Source organism: Carlito syrichta, unplaced genomic scaffold (genome assembly GCF_000164805.1).
Source record: "Carlito syrichta isolate Samal-C Ts95f unplaced genomic scaffold, Tarsius_syrichta-2.0.1 Scaffold309211, whole genome shotgun sequence".
NCBI classification, from domain to species: Eukaryota; Metazoa; Chordata; class Mammalia; order Primates; family Tarsiidae; genus Carlito; species Carlito syrichta.
In genome coordinates this window covers 633333-651384 of record NW_007253307.1, presented here as the reverse complement: position 1 = coordinate 651384, position 18052 = coordinate 633333, and the positions used below count along the sequence as shown (strand labels likewise).

The 18052-nt window shown below is 42.2% G+C and overlaps 1 protein-coding gene across 1 annotated transcript in view; it reads right to left on the bottom strand.

The window, feature by feature from the left end:
- ATP8B1 (ATPase phospholipid transporting 8B1) overlaps window positions 1–18052 on the bottom strand; it is a 64649-nt gene that overhangs the window by 37354 nt on the left and 9243 nt on the right. Inside the window, exons 2-10 of the mRNA XM_008066989.1 lie at window positions 11316–11413; window positions 9215–9328; window positions 6907–7005; window positions 6742–6803; window positions 4183–4255; window positions 4005–4075; window positions 2163–2245; window positions 1715–1873; window positions 1455–1543 (exon numbers count right to left, since the gene is read on the bottom strand). Coding sequence (XP_008065180.1) covers window positions 1455–1543; window positions 1715–1873; window positions 2163–2245; window positions 4005–4075; window positions 4183–4255; window positions 6742–6803; window positions 6907–7005; window positions 9215–9328; window positions 11316–11413 — 848 coding nt within the window. The remainder of the gene's footprint in view (window positions 1–1454; window positions 1544–1714; window positions 1874–2162; window positions 2246–4004; window positions 4076–4182; window positions 4256–6741; window positions 6804–6906; window positions 7006–9214; window positions 9329–11315; window positions 11414–18052) is intronic.

Genomic DNA, 18052 nt, shown 5'->3' with positions numbered 1-18052 from the left:
GTCATTATTTCTGAAGGTATAATATCACAAGGGTTGCATGAGATTGTAAACAAGATCACTTAAGAAGCACTGGAATAAGCATTATGTTGTGGAAGTTATGAGTATATATTTATGGGATGAGGAAAAAGTCAACTGTCCTACTGGTATTTGGAGATTTGCAAGTGGGAATAAACTTTTCAGAGACAAATTTAAATTTCTGGACACAGATTCCAAAAGTGATACATCTCAAAATAACTTGGCCCAGAAGAGAGCTGATGGCATTTCTGTGAGTGCTGTGCTCAAAACCGCATCGGTGACACTGAAGAAAAGTGTAAAAAGTTCAAATAAAATTTTCATGAAAGGCAAGGAGAGGGGGAAAAAGAGCTTCTTAGAATTAATAATTACTTTTATATTAGTTTAAATGTGTATATGCCATCATAATTTATGTGTTAGAAGTATGCATTCAAATTGAACTAAACATTTGAAAAAAAGTTTTCAGTGGGAAATTGAAGGACTGTTTAATATTTGGGGTCACTCTATGGGCAGAAAAGCGTTAACACAGCAGGCAAGAGGCTGTTTCCTTAGAAGGCCTGCTTGCCAGGATGGCCCTCGGCTGGCATCTGGGAACTCAGATTTGGGGAGGGGTTCCTGATTGCTTATTCCTTATTCTCTGATAAGAATAACTCAGCCTCGGTAGCACGTGTCTGTAGTCCCATCTACCCATTGTGTGTTTGCATAGACAGTACAGTGTATGCTGACCACCCACACTCTTTTGGGGAGTCTGGAATTTTGATACATACCAGACAAATGGTGCTTACATGACCAGCCCCCAGTTAAAAACCCTGGACACAGAGTCTCCAATGAACTTCCCTGGTGTAGACAATATTTCATATGTGCCGTCATCAATTGTTACTGGGGGAATTGAGTGCCTGTTGTGTATGTGACTCCATTGGAAGAAGATTCTTGGAAGCTTGTGCCAGATTTCCCCTGGATTTTGCCCTGTCTTTTGCTGATCTTGCTTTGCATCTCCTTTTTGCTATAAGAAGTCATAGCCATGAGTACAACTGTACGTCGAGTCCTAAGAGTCCTCCTAGTGAGTCATCGAACCTGGGAGTGACCTTGGGGACCCTTGATGCACCTCCTTTTTAGCCTTGCCTTGTATCTGGATTTATATAGGATATGTTGGGCATATGCTTCCAACTGGTTTTTTTCCAACTGGCCACTCCAGTCATCAAAACACTCAGAGCACCCTACAACTGAAATTTCCCTTCCCAAGGGGATGCTTCTGTTAAAAGTGTGGCATTTCTGAGAAAAACAGAGGGAATTCCTTCTTCTTGCATTTGAAGCTTGGACTGCCCAAACATTTTTCTGTTCTGTTTAAAAAGGTAAGGTTTCTTTGTATTAGAAAAACATATAACAAAATTAGCAAAAGACAGCAGTCTGGCCTCTCATCTGGTAAGATGGAAAATAAATACCGTGTAAACCATGTAGTTCATCAAGTAATCAATTTTAGTTCTTTTAAATCTGGTTTTTCCACTATTCTTCATTATTTTCGTGTCAGCACCTAGAAATGGAAAATTCGATATGATCAGCAATTGGGAAAAATCAATGCACTGCCACATCAATAGAATTACTCTTCCTTTGGTTTTGATGAAGAAAGGACAGAAAAGCAATCCCCTGCTTTAAATCTTTAAAGCTCACAGCAGATCAGTCTCTCAAGAAACTCTGAAAGTACCTGCAAAAATGACCAGTCCATGGCAGACATCAGTGTTCCTAATTACACAGCCACGTAACAAAATTTTATCAGCGTCTAAAGGAAAACTTGTTTTCCTCCAAAATAGTGTTCCTGTAAACTTATCTAGTCGGTTATTGGGTTCTTCACATTCAATAAAACCTTTAAAAAAAGATAAGATTCACATAATTAGCCGCATATGAAAGATTTTCTGGTTTTAATCCATTGGACCAGAACCAAGGGGGCGGAGCCGTGTGCCTGTCGTCCCAGCTACTCTGGAGACTGAAGTGGGAGGAACACGTGAGCCCAGGAGTTCAAGTTGAGCCTGGACAACCTAACAAGACCCCATCTCAAAACAAAAAACAAAAAAATCCCACAAAAACAAATAACCAACAGGAACTGAATCGACTAACTAACATTTAAAACAAAGCAAGGTTTGCTTTGTACAAACCATCAAATGTTGCCAATGTGTCTTCTCTTTGGAGATACTGGTCTGTGATTTCAAGGGCCATTTTGAACTTCAAGTTGGTTTCTCTAAAGAGAAGGCAGAAAAAGAATTAAATGAATAAATGTTGGAGTTTTAAAGGGAACATAATCACACAAGTGTGAGGTTAGGCATACCTGGAAATGAATTTGCTTTTTCTATTTTCTTTTTTTTTGAGTTGGAGTCTCACTCTGTCACCCAGACTGGAGTGCAGCGGCCGCTCCCGGCCACCGCAGCCTCGACCTGCTGGGCTCCGGCGATCCTTCCGCCTCAGCCTTCCGAGTAGCCGGAACTACAGGTGCGCGCTACCACGCCTGGCTAATTTTTGATTTATCGTAGAGACTAGGTCTCACCAAGTTGCCCGGGCTGGTCTTGAACCCGCAGACTCAGACAATCCATTCACCTCGGCCACCCAAAGTGCTGAGATTACAGGCTGAGCCACCGAGCCCGGCCGCTTTTTCTATTTTCAACCTCTCTTTTCACCTTGGAACCTCAGGTTTGGATAAAAGTTATCACTTGAACGAGAGAAAGTTCCTGCCCTTGGGAAATGTCGGTCCCCTTTACTGTTTGCTGTTGTGAAGGTTAGGACAGAGGTACTCACTCACAGGCCTCATTCACTTAACACTTTACTACCAGCTGGGACTATCAACCTACTGTTTAAAAATGTAGCTCCTGATATTTTATCACACTAAGATGCTTCTATATAGCATTTATTAGAGAAATTCTGCTTAGCCTCTGTCAACTTTTCATTTTCTAGAGTGAATAACTGGATCACGTGTTTCGGATACTTTTATTCGGGAAAGAAGGTGGTAGCGTCACTCGCAAAACTTGGCACACCTACCCACACGGTACAAGGCAAGGTACCTGCACAGGGTCAGGCCAGGAGTACATGCTCTCAACAGCAAGGACGTCATCTCACAACGGACAGCCGTTACAGGCTTCCCAAATGCCCCAAATGGGAATTTCCATGTAGTAGAAAGTTGACCATTGGTTCTCAACTTCACCACTGTGACCTAACAGGGCACGTTAGGGTTTTGTATCTCTGTAAAGCTTTGGAATCTCTCACTCATGGGAAGGGCAGCCATTTTATACTTAAGACTGAAAAGTCAACTGACTGATTCATGGAGGAAAGACGGACCTGGTTTTCACTCACGTGGTTTCAGCTCTCCATGAAGCAGTGCGTACACATGTAAGTTCTGAGGATCAAGAACTTCAAGGGAGCAGGTTCCCAACTCGGCCACTTACTGTGTGCCCTTGGGCAGGCTGCTACACCTCCCTGGGCCTCCGTTCCCTCATGGGTGATGCAAAGTTAATAATACTCATGCCACAGGGTCGCTGAGAGGATTAAGTAGACTCACACAGAAAGTGCCTGCAACCTTGTAAGCGCTCAAATAATGCACTTAAGACTGATCACAAATAGAACTTTCCTCCCTTTCCAGTGATAGTACAATAATTGCAACCAACAAAGGGACAATTCAAATTTGCCTATTGGCAAAAACTTCAAAAATCTGTTCTTTTCTCTGAATCAGATAATACTATCAGCAGCCATTCACATTAGTCTGTATACTGCTCAGCAGTTCCTAAAGGGCTCAGACACACACACCCCCATTTGATTCGTTTACCTTCCCTGAAAGATAGGGAAAGGGTTTAGTAAGAGCTTCACTTTAAGGATGGGGGCGGAAAAAGAGATCAGTTCCCAGGGACACTGGTGGACAGGCAGCCAAGCGGTAGAGGCAAGGGCAGACCTTAATGTAATAAATCCGCTTTCAAAGACCAGCTTTCAGACAGGCACAACGAAGACACACTTACCCATCCAGCTCTGCTGTTTCCACATAGCAGAGGCTGTTAGGCTCAGAGCTGGACAGCAGCAGGATGTCAGCCTGTTCAAAACAAAACACACGAGTAACACAGAGACTCCCAGGGAGAAACCGAGCTTGGGGTCCAGGGGAAGAACAAGGAGTGAGAGAAACAGAGCTTGTTCACTTACTGGAATAAAATCGTTTTTTTTCAGACGAATGACATCTCCAACTTGAATTTCTTTCCACTTGGCAACTTTGAACCTAAGGATTAAACACACTGATGGTCTATTGTTTCTTTCAGTTGCAGGGAAAGACTCGTTATTCTTTCTGGGTGTCAAAGATTCTGGAAAACGTGTAAATCACAGGGGAAGTGTTGACTAAAAGTCCACCCTTTAATGATATAAACACATGAAGCGGGCACAAGAATCGTCTTATCATGTGAGGGAAGGAATGATGGTGGAGACAACTTTGACATGCTCCTTCTGCCTACGTTATATGAGGAAGTGGTCGTGGGGATCGCTGTTCTTTTCCTTCTCAGTTTCCCATCACTTGCCCCGTGCTGGTCCCAGGAGAGGAACCCATCATGGCTCCCACGGGCCATTAGAATCCTGGGGTGTTAGAGCTTGTCTTTACCCTATTTGTTTACGTTATCTTTCGAATAATTATATGTACCACTTTTGTAATACATCTAATGGCAGTGACAAAATAAAATGAAAATGTGACTGTTTTGGAATGAAATTCCATTGCAAATACCCATTTAAATTTTTAACAAATCAGCATTTTGTCAAGTGTTCAACTATGGCGCTGTTTTAAAGATTTTTCACATATATGAAAGATACACATAAGGGACATGCTGAATTGACTATAGCAAAATTAATTTTTTTTTTTGAGGCTGAAATCGATTTACTATGTTTGTCTCCTATTCATTTATGAATTTAAAAAAAGATCTGGAGATTTAAAATAAATTTTAAATATATGCTTATGCTCTAGTTTCCCTAATTTTACGAGAATTTAGTACACAATTCTTAAGCCCAGAATTTTTTAAAACTTGGTTTATCCTTCAATAAATAAAATTTGTATTATTTTACATTTCAGTATATCAAAAATTGTAAATTAGAAATTTGCATGTGAGTCTCAACTACAAACACACAAGTTAGCACCTTCTTGTTGCTGCACTTTGGGAATATCAGAGGCAATTCTACTGGATTCTTTTATTTGATGTTTCAGTGTCCCCCAAGGAGACCCCTGTGCCCTATCCCACTGATGTCCAAGTTCTTACAGGCTCGACCCCACTACAGGGGCTGCTGGGGTCACAGCTCTGCCAGATATGCACCCTTGACTCCCAAATTCAAGTTAACTGAGAGCTACTTTTTACCAGTGTAGTTAGCTACGTTATGGGCTAAACAGGGTTGTGTTTAGTGAGGTTTAGAGAGAAACCTCACCATCATTCACAACATTGATTCTAAGTGATTTGTGTTAAATACAAACTACAGAAGACCACTGTTTTAAACTGCGCTCCTGTGCCAGATCCTAACAGACCATACTAAAAACCAATATAGACTCACACCAAACCAAAATTGAGTTATTATCTGACCATCTGAGAAATCAGAAGAGAAAGAGATAATAGTCAAATTTCCCAAACAGGTTAGTTTCAGTTGGCATGATGATAAAGTTACCTCTGCTTTAATCGGTACCAAAAAGTAAACTGAAGTTAACCAATCAGTTATCCCTCTATTGTTCTGTTTTCCTGTTCCCGCCTGACAGGGATACTTTGAAATGACCAATATGCTTTTTGTTTTCTGTTTCTGCTTTCTTTAGCCCTTCTCTGTCTATAAACTAACCTCTTCTTTTGGACTCCCTCGGGCACTAATTTTATTTTACGAAATGAAGCATTGCCTGATCTTAAGTTCACAAATAAAGTCAATTAAGATCTTTAAATTGTTGTGGCTTTATCTTTTGACATTTCAAAGGTAACTTTTGGAACAGAATCTACTTATTTGCAAAAGGAAAATGCCATCTAAACATATTTTTAGCTTAGTGAAGTCTATTTTTGAATTAGACACAGTGGAAGAATGGCTGTAAATCAGATTATTTTCCTCAATGTTGACACATTAAAAGTCTTTGCATTGGACTTTAGTTACTATTTTTAGCTCTTGAATTTGCAGTTCTGCCTTAGGCTCTTGCTCAAAAAACAACTCATTACTGATCACTGAGTTGGTAATTTGGTCACAACTGACTACATTAATTTAACATACATTTATTGAATACTTTCTGTGTGTTGGAGGTGGGGCAGTGGCCTTGAGAAACTTATAATCTGGAACAGAAAATGAGATACCTACACAAATATTTCTTAAAAAGATCATATATGGTAAGAAAGTTGAAAACAAAGAAGCTCTGAAAGTACAGGAAAGGGAGAAAACCACTTCAGCTGGAGAATCTCAGGAAAGGTGTTAGGATATGTGACCAAAATCCTGGACAGGATAAGTGTGGGAGGTTGAAGGAGGTGTGTAAATGCAAAATGGCCTGACGATACAAACCTCAATCAGGCAACGGTCCATTGTCCAATGCAGGTATAGCTTTGGGGCCATAAAGGTGATACAATGTCTTTGTAAGAGAAGCCTTTAAAATAAAAAATTCAATGCACTAATAGACTTCTGTGTTCTAATAGTTCTCTCTAAACATGTCTGTAGACATAGTTATGCAGTACATCCTCGTAACTGAGTCACAAATTAAGGAAGGCACGGTACCTGCCATCCTTGATGACTTCACAGGTCCTGTTGTTGATTTCCTTATCCATTTTATGGCGAGCCTTGAGAAGGGAGATGGGGAAATGCTGTTTTAAACATCTTGATACATAACGCATGAATGCCAAACTAAAAGAAACTCAAAGCCACTGCATGAGCAATCCTTACCACATCGTCCACCAGGTCTTTGATTGCAGTGATGCCCAGCACCAGAAGCAGGGGCACAAGCGTGGTATACCATGCCAAGGTGGAGATTTGGGGAATCGCCTAAAAGCACAAAAAGGTTTACCGAGGCGCCCATGAAGGCATACCGAGTTTACAGGTGACTGGTGGCTAACTCTCGGCTTTCTAATTCCAAGTCTAAGCCCTGTCATCACACAAGTTTACATCTTGCGGGGTGTGTAGGAAAAGATATTTAAGCAACCGGTCAATCTCCTTCTGGTAGCTCTTCCTAGCTTCTGGCAGAGCCCAGAGGACAGTGATTCCTGAAATGATCTCACTGTGACCTTAACTGGACCAAGGAGGTTTTGCCACATCATACCTAAAAAGAGAACTCCCTTAAACTTTTTGTGAAAATCACAATTAACTTCAAGGAGGGTGGCGTGGGGAAAGCGGCCCTTTAATTTTAGGGAATGCGTATATAGTAAGATCTGCATGGCAGATTTCTTAGCCAGTGATTGCTGAGGCTCTCATGTTGGAGGCAAAGATGGCAGGAGACAGTGGCTACCTCCGAAAACTAGTGATTAGGTGGGGTATCTTTGGGGACATTCGAGGAATGTGTTTCCTTTGTGGTCACTGCTACTGTTCCAGCCAAGAAAGGGGCTGGTCTTGCAGGAAGCCCCACCTCCATTAAGATAACCTCCAAGTTTGATTGAAAGATTGGGAAGCAAGCTTAATAAAGACCTTTTGTAACCATCCTATTGCTCATTGGGCCATATAATGTAGTGGCCAAAATGATAGGCTTCAGCATCAAACTCCTGGCTCCAATCTTGGCCAGTTGGGCTATTTATGGGCTTTGGGTCTTGGAGCAAATTTAGCTCACAAGGCCATGGTTCTTCTCTGCAAAATGGAGATTATGCCCCACTGCCCTCATAGAGTGCAAGAATCAAGTGAAGTGACCATGCAAGCAAAGGATTGACTAAGACTATTACTGTTACCCTGATTTTGACTGCTGCACCTTAAGAGAAGATCACTAAGCTGTGGCTGGAAGAGAGAAAAATCACATCTTCCCACAATGCCGTGAATATGTGAAACTCCCCTCTCCCAGCTAGAAGGAAGAGAAAAGTATCCCATTTACCACCCAGTGGCACCTTATAATTTATCATATTGACTTCTACACACGCCTGCCTAAACGTCCTCTTTGACAGCCGGAACATCCATTTCTATCAAGTCAGCAGTTTCATATTTTACTAAAACTGTTAAGTAGCCACTTCTCCCAGTGTGTTCTCTCCTTTTTCTCTCCTCTCCACTCTATGCATCCTTGAACCCCACACCCAGACACACATGCCACCATTTTTAGAAAACCTTAGAAGGCAAATCCCAGCAGACAGGAATGTTTTCCCAATCCAAGGCTTGATGTGAAGGATCTGATAAAGCCAAGTGGATATGCTATCCTTGGTAACCTACATGGCAGGTTGATTCTGGGTACTAACTAGCATATGTTGAGTTCTCTTAGTTACAGCCATGGTTCCCAGACAGTTAAACATCATGCTCTCCAGGTAAGCAAATCCTTTGCCAGAATTAAGAAAAAAAATTAGAAAAATTTTTCTTTTTCTTTTTGGTTTTTTTTGAGTTGGAGTCTCACTCTGTCACCCAGACTGGAGTGCAGTGGCCGCTCCCGGTTACCGCAACCTCGCCTGCTGGTCTCTGGCGATCCTTCCGCCTCAGCCTTCCAACTAGCTGGAACTACAGGTGCGCGCTACCACATCCGGCTAGTTTTTTGATTTATTGTAGAGATGAGGTCTTGCCAAGTTGCTCAGGCGGGTCTCGAACCTGAGGGCTCAGGCAACCCACTCACCTCAGCCTCTCAAAGCATGGGATTACAGGCTGAGCCACCGAGCCCAGCTAGAAAAATTTTTCTAATGTAAAACTAGTTCACAAAGATAATTTATTGAGATTTATGACCAACATATTAATAAAAATCAATAATCTTCTTGAAGAAATTAAGCATCTAAATACAAAAATAAAGGACAAACACAAATTCAGGTTTGATTTTTAAGGAACACATAATTTTACAAAGTGAGGATTTTATTTACTGCAGGGCAACGTGTTTTAACACCCACATCAGTATGACATTGAATTTTTAGAACCCAGAATTAGAATATTTTTGTTTACTCCCTCTCACTGTTCATGTAACACTGTTCAGAACCCTGATGCTGAAGCACTTTCAGGATTATTCACATCATATGTGTCTGCAGCTTCAATGTTACTGAGTCATCATGACTCAAAACAGATTTAGGATATCAAAGGGCATTACCTGTAAGATAAGAAGGATCAGGAAATAGAAGTTGGCTGCTCTCTTAAACTGCTCAAACAAATTCATTGGTAGAAAGGTAAAAGCGTTGTACTTGTATGTTTTAATTGCATTACTCTGTTGGAAAACATAAGAAAGTCACTCTAAATGATGCCACATAATCATCACAACGTATACACATCTGCAAAGGCCCATGGCCTACAGAGACACAGGAATGCAATTTGTCAGTCGAAAAGATATTGACAACATAAATGGTACCTGGTCCACCACCCGGGGAGTGAGGGCCAGTTAGAAGCCCAAACTTCACCTGCATGCAGCCTACTTATGTAGTTAATCCTCACCTATACCACACAACTCCGTAATTAAGAAAAAAATTTTAAAAAGGAAAAAACCAAACAAACAGAAATGAAGGTATTGAGGTTTCTTTTTAGGTTTTAATTCTTGCCAAGTCTCCAAAATGGCTGCCTGGGCTCATCAGAGACAGTAACAAGATACAAACATTAGATTGTGATCACCTGAATCCTGCTGTTAGAGTCCCTGATCCACAGAGCCTGCTAGAGAACAGGGCAAAGGTAGACACCAACCTGGCAAAGCAGGAAGAGAAACACTCTTATCTAAGAGAGGACGAAAGCTTCTATGTAAGAAAGAGTCAAAGACCTTGTTGTGGGTTGAACTGTCTCCCAAAACATATGTTCAGGTCCTAACCCTGATACTGGGATCTTATTTGGAAATAGGGTCTTTGCAGATACGAACAAGATGAAGTCACACATGATGAGGGTGGCCTCAATCCAAGGACTGGTGTCCTTATAAGGAGAGGAAAGTTGGACAGAGACATACAGGAAGAAGGCCCCATGAAGACAGAGGCAGAGATTGAAGGATGTGTCTCCAAGCCATGGAACACCAAAGATGCCCAGTAACCACCATAAGTCGGGGGAGAGGCATGGAGTAGACTTTTCCTCCAATCCTTCAGAAGGGAACAACCTCGACAGTGCTTTGGTTTCAAGCTTCTGGCCCCCTGAATTGTGAAAGAATAAACTTTTGGTGTTTTAGGCCACTGAGTTAGGGTCCTTTGTTATGGCAGCCGTAGGAAACTGAAACAAACACCTTATGGCATTTAAGCCCTCACTTAACAGGTGCTCTTTATATATTTCAAAGGCAATAGGCATTACTGAGATGAAAATATCTTTAAAATCTCTAAATCCACCCCAGGCAAACAAGGGAAAGCTAAGTTATTAGATTCCTTTCACAAAAAAGAAGAAAGAAAAAAAAGATTCCTTTAAAACTCATTTTTTCAAACATAAGGTTTCTGTGATACTGCTGTATATTCTTTCATAAAACATTTTAAAGAGAACTTTGCACCCACATATGGAAATTTCTTATCTATGATGGGGGACCCAATAAACCTCCAGAATTTATGTACAAAAATTGTATATTTATTCTCACATGTTTAAACATCAGGCACCTTCAAAGTACTCTTCATTTGATGCAATACATCTATGGAGGTGCTTTTTCCGCTGCTCAAAACAGTTTTGGAACTCATCGATTTTGATGCCTGTTAGTGTTTCTACTATTTTTTTTGTCTCACCTCTTCCACATTGGCAAAATGTTTCCCTTTGAGGCCTTTTTTCAGCCAGGGAAACAAAAACAGTCATTCGATGTGAGATCAGGTGAACGGGGCGGGGGGCGCAGGAGTCATACCATTTCTGGTACAGTGTGGGCAGGTGTATTGCCGTGGCAGAACCAGTCACTTGTTTGCCACAAAAAAATTCACTGAAGCCAAGTGCGGTTTCTCACATTTGGCTGGTACACTGATGCCTATGGGTTCACTTACCCAGGGCAGAAAGTCTGTACTACAAGAGCCATGCCCTCCAAAAGATAATTCCAGGTTTTTTTTGGGTCCCCTGTATCCATAATTCTGTCTTGCTTCATGTCACCCCTACTCACACTAAGGGTGAACTTCAATAAAAAGGACATTCTGTAGAAACGAAGATGATTATCAATAACCCCCAGCTAGTGATTACCTGGAAAGCAGGTGTAAGCATGCTGACTACAGGAAAAAATTGGTTTTTAACAAAAATAATTGAGGAAGATAAAATCAACTTACCGCATATTTACTCTCCTTAATGCAAAAGAACTTTGTGCTCATAAAATGAGGTTGTTCGTGGTACTTTCGGTCATTTGCTTTGACTTGCCATGTACACTCTTTAAAAAAAGAGAGAGAGATAGCTGTCAATAGAAAATTAGCATGGTATGAGTTGAATTGTGTTCTCTCCAGATTCATATGCTGAAGTCCTAACCCCCACCAAATCTCACGATATAACCTTATTTGGGACAAGGTCATCACAATCGTAATCAAATTAAAGTGAGGTCATTAGAGAGGATCCAAATCCAATGTGATGGATGCCCCTTATTAAAAGGAGAGATTTGGACACAGAGATAGAAAGAAGACAATGTGAAGTCACAGGGAGAAAAAGGACATCTACAAGCCAGGAAGAGAGGCCTAGAACAGTCCTTTCCTCATAGCTCTCTGCCAACACTTTGATGCCTGGAGGAGGAAGGCTCAAGACAAGGATGCTATCAATGAGGAAGAAACTCGAGGAAGCACCTCTTTGGCATTTACTCTCCATGAACCTGCAAGCCGGATGAACTTCCCTTGGGTGACGCACGAGAGTGAGTGAACTAAGCTCTGAAGAATCCCTTCCCACCAAACCAGCAGAGAAGGAAAATTAACTAGCCTGGCACAACCATATCTGAAGATATGTACTAAAGAATTTGTACTAGGCCAGGCTCAGTGGCTCAGCCTGTAATCCCAGCACTTTGGGAGGCTGACGCAAGAGGATGGCCTGAGCCTGTGGGTTCAAGACCCGTCCAGGCAACTTGGCGAGACCTCGTCTCTACAATATATCAAAAAAAATTAGCCAGGCATGGTAGCACGTGCCTGTAGTTCTGGCTACTTGGAAGGCTGAGGCGGAAGGATCGCCAGAGCCCGGCAGGCCGAGTCTGCGGTGGCCATGAGCGTGTCGCTGCACTCCAGTCTGGGTGACGGAGTGAGGCTCCAACTCAAAAAATAAAAGGGAAAAAAAAAGACAAAGAAAAAAAAGAGAATATGTACTGAAAGAACATTTATAAGTAAAGAATTACTAAACTCTCCACCTTATGATGACAATACTAAAAACATACTTTTGAAAATGTTGGGTTTCAGTTCTTAAAAAGACTCATTTCCTGCGTTCCTACTCCATAGAAAATGTAGATAATATCCTAAGAGGAACAAGCGTTGACTACCAAAGACTGCAACTAACTAACCTGATTATTTTTCGAAAGCCACAATACCATGACAACATTTTTCTCACACCATTTTGACTGCTACTCATCAAGCAATCATAACTGTTGTGTTATTACAAATGAAATCATTCCTAGCATCTCTGTAGCCCAAGTGCAATTTTACCAAAAGGGAAAATGGAAATGGACTACCAAACCACTCATAGGCCCTGTGATAATGTATGTAATCAGAGCATTTCATTCCATTCAAAGAGGGAATGTAAGGGAAAGTAGGTGAAAAAGACACTTTAGTGGGTAATATCGAATCCATTCTATTTTAGGGCAATTTGCACACGCATGTGCTTTGAACGGTTTACTTCAGCTCACACATGATCTGTGAACATCCCAGCCACTGGTGATCTAGAACACCACGGAGACCACCATTCTAACTTTCAGAAAGGCTGAGGAGAAAAACAGACAAGATTCCTTGAGAAGAGAGGAAAGGCTGCTGATAAGGAATAGAAATCTTGAATACTTGAGGAGAAAGAATAAGCTGCCTTGTTAGTGAGTTTTCCCACCCTTCCTTGGGTCCCCCTTGTGGCTCTATAAATTCGCTTTATAATTAAGCTTCCAGCCAGGTAGCTCGATATGGTCCCAGCACTGTACTCTCATCACTGGTCCATTTTGATTTGTATGATATAGACAGCAAGGGTGGTCTCTGACCTTAAGTAGGAGCAGCAAGGAGTTATCAGAAATCAGTATGATCTCTTAATTTTACACTTTGCCAACAACACAGGGAGCCTAGAGAAACAGCTGGCATGTCTACCTCTGCAACTGAACTCCAGAAGTGTTTCTATTTAATTTCAGAAATCCGATTGCAGTCAAGTCATCAATAACCTATTTCCAGTCAAGAATCTTTGTTTGCCCTAATTCAAACACATTCAGACCAACTGATGTCTTCTGATTCTTCCCTGAGTTTTGAGTTAATTGCTCGAGGAGTATGTCAAATTGAGTCCATAAAACATATGAAAACAGGGTTCTGTGGTCAAACATATTTGCAAGAGACAGCATCCTGCACCCCTCTCTTGGGCATTCAGTGGAGTCACTGGTACATTAAAGGCTCTAAAAAGTCTTGTAATGAATAAACTTATTTGATCTAATACAACTTTTTCAAAATTAATGTGACCACAAGCATTTTTTAAAAAAATCACAGAACATCTATTAATATGAGTTGAGAAATGCTGTTCTAAAGCCTATGCCTTGAACTGGTCCCTTTTTATTTTAGTTAATTTTTTTTGAGTCAGGGTCTCACTCTGTCACCCAGGCTGGAGTGCAAGTGTCATGGTCATGGCTCACTGCAGCCTCAAACTTCCGGGTTCAGGTGATCTTTCTGCCTCAGCCTTCTGAGTAGCTGGGACTACAGGCATGTGCCACCTCGCCCAGATAATTTTTTTTTATCTTTGTAGAGTCAAAGTCTTGCTATGTTGCCTAGGCTGTTCTCAAACTCCTGGGTTCAAGCTATCATCTCAAAATTGGCCTTTTTAATCAAACATTTAAGTGCCCACTTGGAACAGAGGACCTTATTGAACACCCATACCACAAGGCAAATTTACAGAAAAAGTAGGAATATTGCCCCATTTTCTCTTTTTAAATTTTTATTTAGAGACAGCGTCTTTACTATGTTGCCCAGGTTGGTCTCTCACTCCAGGACTCAAGTAATCCTCCTGCCTCAGCCTCCTAAGTAGCAGGGATTACAGGCATGCACCCGTCTTGCTCCATTTTCTAGAATGGAAATATCGACAAAGAAAAAGAAGAAATATAAATTTACCAGCAAAAAATGCACCTTCACCATATGGCCCGTTAGCTAAAAGCTAGAAAGCTAACTAACAAAAGTATACCATCAAAACCCTCCTTATATGTGTCTAGAGATAAACTTAACAATTGCCATGTGTGGCTCAAAATCACCTCAAGTCTGGTAAGTGTTTGTGTTGTCAGAACCTCTAAATCCTGCTACGTGATGTCCAGAGTGTTCCCACAGTCACCAAGTCCTTTGATCACTGCCATCTGGAAAAGGAAGTGAGCTTGGCTTTGCCTCTTATGCTCTCAGTGCTAGCTCTGAAAGCTTGCGTACAGAACCACCACCAACCACAATGCTGCGTTGGTTGGTACACACCAGGGTAAAAAGATCAAATATTTAACGTAAAAAAAAAATTGAAGAGAGACTAGGTAAAGAACATGAATTCATACAAAGGGAAATTCAAACGGCTCTTAAACATATAAAAAGACACTCAAGTTCATAAAAGAGAAATGCAATTCTTCATTGAGGTGCCCATTTTTATCCTATAGTGACGAAATGCAGGAAAGTATCAGGGATGACACTCTGGGTTATAAAGAGAGCAGAGAAACAGGTGCTTGGTGGTAGGCTTTGTGAAGAGCAATGTGGCCATATCAAAAGTTAACACACACAGGCACTGACGGAACAATCCTACTTCTGGGATATATTTCTCGTGGATAAACTGCAGGGCTATTAATGCAGCCCTATTGATCAAAAAGATTAGAAACAACCAAAATGCCTCCCAGGAGCAGCTGGTTAAACATGGGTACAATTAAAAGGCTTATGTGGTCAACAAGAAAGAATGAGGTAGCTTACATGAGTAATTATATGAGATAGGAAATTCTCCAAATTATACTGCTAAGGAACAAAAGTAGACAGTATCTACCATCCTGTACTTTCAGCTAAGGAATGCACAGAATTAATTTTCAATATGAATAATACATGTGCACACATGCACATGTGTTTATGCCCGTGTGAGGGTATATAATGCACAGGTTTGTGGGTATTCCTTACACATACAAACGTGTGCATATCTCAGGCAGGACATACAAGAAGCTGGCAATAGCAGTTTCTTTTTTTGGAAAGGAAACTGTGTGACTGAGAGACAGAGACGCAGGGAAAGAAACTTCATTTTCACCCTGAACCCTTTTGTAATTTGTTTCATTTGCATGTATTACCGTTTAAAAAAATGTTTGTGACTCTATTCCTTCCTTCTGTCAGTTTACATATGAAACAAATATGTGAGTTGCTTGATTTTCTTGTGGCCATTATACCATTATGATGATATTTAGCCTTAAAAAAATATTATGCTAAAGGCAGTGGGAGGGTAAATGGAAATAAATCAAGAGAGGGAAAGAATTCTATGCAGTCGTGGAAATGGATCGCACGACATCCAACAACATGGATGAATCTGAAAAATTTCTTAGTTTGGGTGGATGGAGGAGGCATGGGTAAGCTAGAAAATTTAGAAGGTGAATCTAGGTGGGGGAACGATGTGTTTCAGATATGCTAAATTGAAGATACCTGTAGGAACCGTGGGCAGAAATACCCATCAGAGGTTATAAAAACAATCCAGAAGTCCAGGCTAGAGATTGAGATTGGAAAGCACTCAGCATAGCTGAAACCATGAGCGTGGGTGGATCACATAGGAATCCTATCGGAGAAAGAGCACTGTACCAAGCATGGACCTCGATATTTATTAGTGGGTGGAAGAGGAGGAAACTGTGAAGAGTCTACAAGATCCAGGAAAAGACCAGAAATGGTGTTTTTAAGGGGAGAGGCATAAGTAAAAGTAGCAAGTATCATGTATCTGGTAAGGCGGGACAAGGGATGCCCTAAGAGTTGGTGATCAGAAAACCACATTGGGTGCCGGCCATGGTGTCTCACTCTCATAATCCCAGCACTTTAGGGGGCCAAGACTAGAGGAATGCTTGATGCCAGGAATTCGAGATCAGCCTGAGCAACATAGCAAGACTCTGTCTCTATAAAAAAAAATTAGCTGGGTATGGTGGTGTGTCTAGAGTCGCAGCTACTTGGGAGGCTGAGGAGGGATTGTTTGAAGCCAGGGGGTCGAGGCTGTGGTGGGTTGAGGCTGTATTCTAGCCTGGATGAAAGAGTAAGACCTTGACTCGAAAGGAGGGACGAAAGGAAAGAAGAGGAAGGGAGGGGAAAGAAAAGAGAAAATCACCTGGGCAACCTTACTGAGATAAGTTTCTTCCAGGTGAGAAACTAAAGGGGAGTTAGGCTTTAAAGAGGCTGTTTTTAGGTTGGAGAAACTGAGGCAAGTTTTGAGATTGAGGTGATGGAGCCAGAAGAGAGAGAGAGGGCCACAGTATACGAAGAGAGGGGACACCTGATGGCAGGGGGTGCAGAGGAAGTCAGACAGGGCAAGACCCTCCTTCCTGGCAGGACAGTGGAGGGAGGGGCTGCACGGCCATCGGTTTCTTATCTAAAACAAGAAGGAGCTCAACATGGCGTATCTGAAGGAGGGTAGCGAAGGCTTGAACAGAAAGTGGGAAAAGGAACCAACTAAGCGCAGAGTAGAGGTTGGAGTCAAGGATTTATTGCATCTGTCTGCTTGACTGTGTGGTGTGGGCAGGGTCAGCTCTGTTGCCAGAAAAAGCTCAATAATGGATAAGACTGAAATCAAAGCCAAAGGCCGAAAGCTGATCTTGGCCTCCCAGGAAAAAAAAGAAAGAAGTATACACACACACACACACACACACACAATTTCACGCCTTGCATTTATTTGGTCATTGTTACACAAAGTGTGAACCAGTTGCCTCCCCGGCATCTGGGTAGGCCTTCTAGGAAAAAAAGAAAGAAGTATACACACATACACACACACACACACACACACACACACAATTTCACGCCTTGCATTTATTTGGTCATTGTTACACAGAGTGTGAACCAGTTGCCTCCCTGGCATCTGGTTAGAAATGCAGGATTCGTCTATGGCCATACCACCCTAAGCGTGCCTGATCTATCTCATTTGATCCTGGAAGCTAAGCAGGGTCGGGCCTGGTTAGTACTTGAATGGGAGAAATGCAGAACACCAGGCCGCACGCAGACCCACAGCCCCAGAATCTGCCTTTTAACAAGATCCCAGACGGATCTCAACAGGCAGCTCTAGGCCCAGTGAGAGTCTCATCAGTTGGTCTGGACAGGCCGGCCAAGGCCAGGTGATGCTCATCCGCAGGCCAGGATGCGACTCACCGCCCCAGAGCGGTTTCCCCACCTCACTCCTACCTCCACCAGCCCTGAGGGTGACGAGGCCTCTGACTCTATTTCCCCCCACACACGGCAGGGCTTGAGCAAGGGCGGGCTTTAGCGGGTTTTCAGGATTTTAAAAGGGGGCCTCATCCCCTCATGGAGACTCTTGATTCTCTCAGTGCTTTCCAAATTTGAATGTGCACACCATCACCTGGGGATCTTGCTAACAGCCGCAGATAGAGCCGGTCTGGGAGGAGCACCGAGCACCTAGGTGGTACTGGCTGGTGGGCCACACCTTGAGGAGCAGGCATGCCGGGCGGTCAGTTGGAGTCTTCTGCTGAGGAGGCTGAACCTGCCTTAACATTCATTTCAGAACACAGAGTCTTCCCTGGTCTTACACCAGACCTGGGCCCAGGCACCTGGGGAGTTTGGGAAGCTTTACAGGGGGTTCCGATGCCTGGACAGGACTGAGATGCCCCAGTGAGTGTGAGAGTGAGTGGTGTCTTCCTATGGTGACTTCTTTTTTTTTTTTT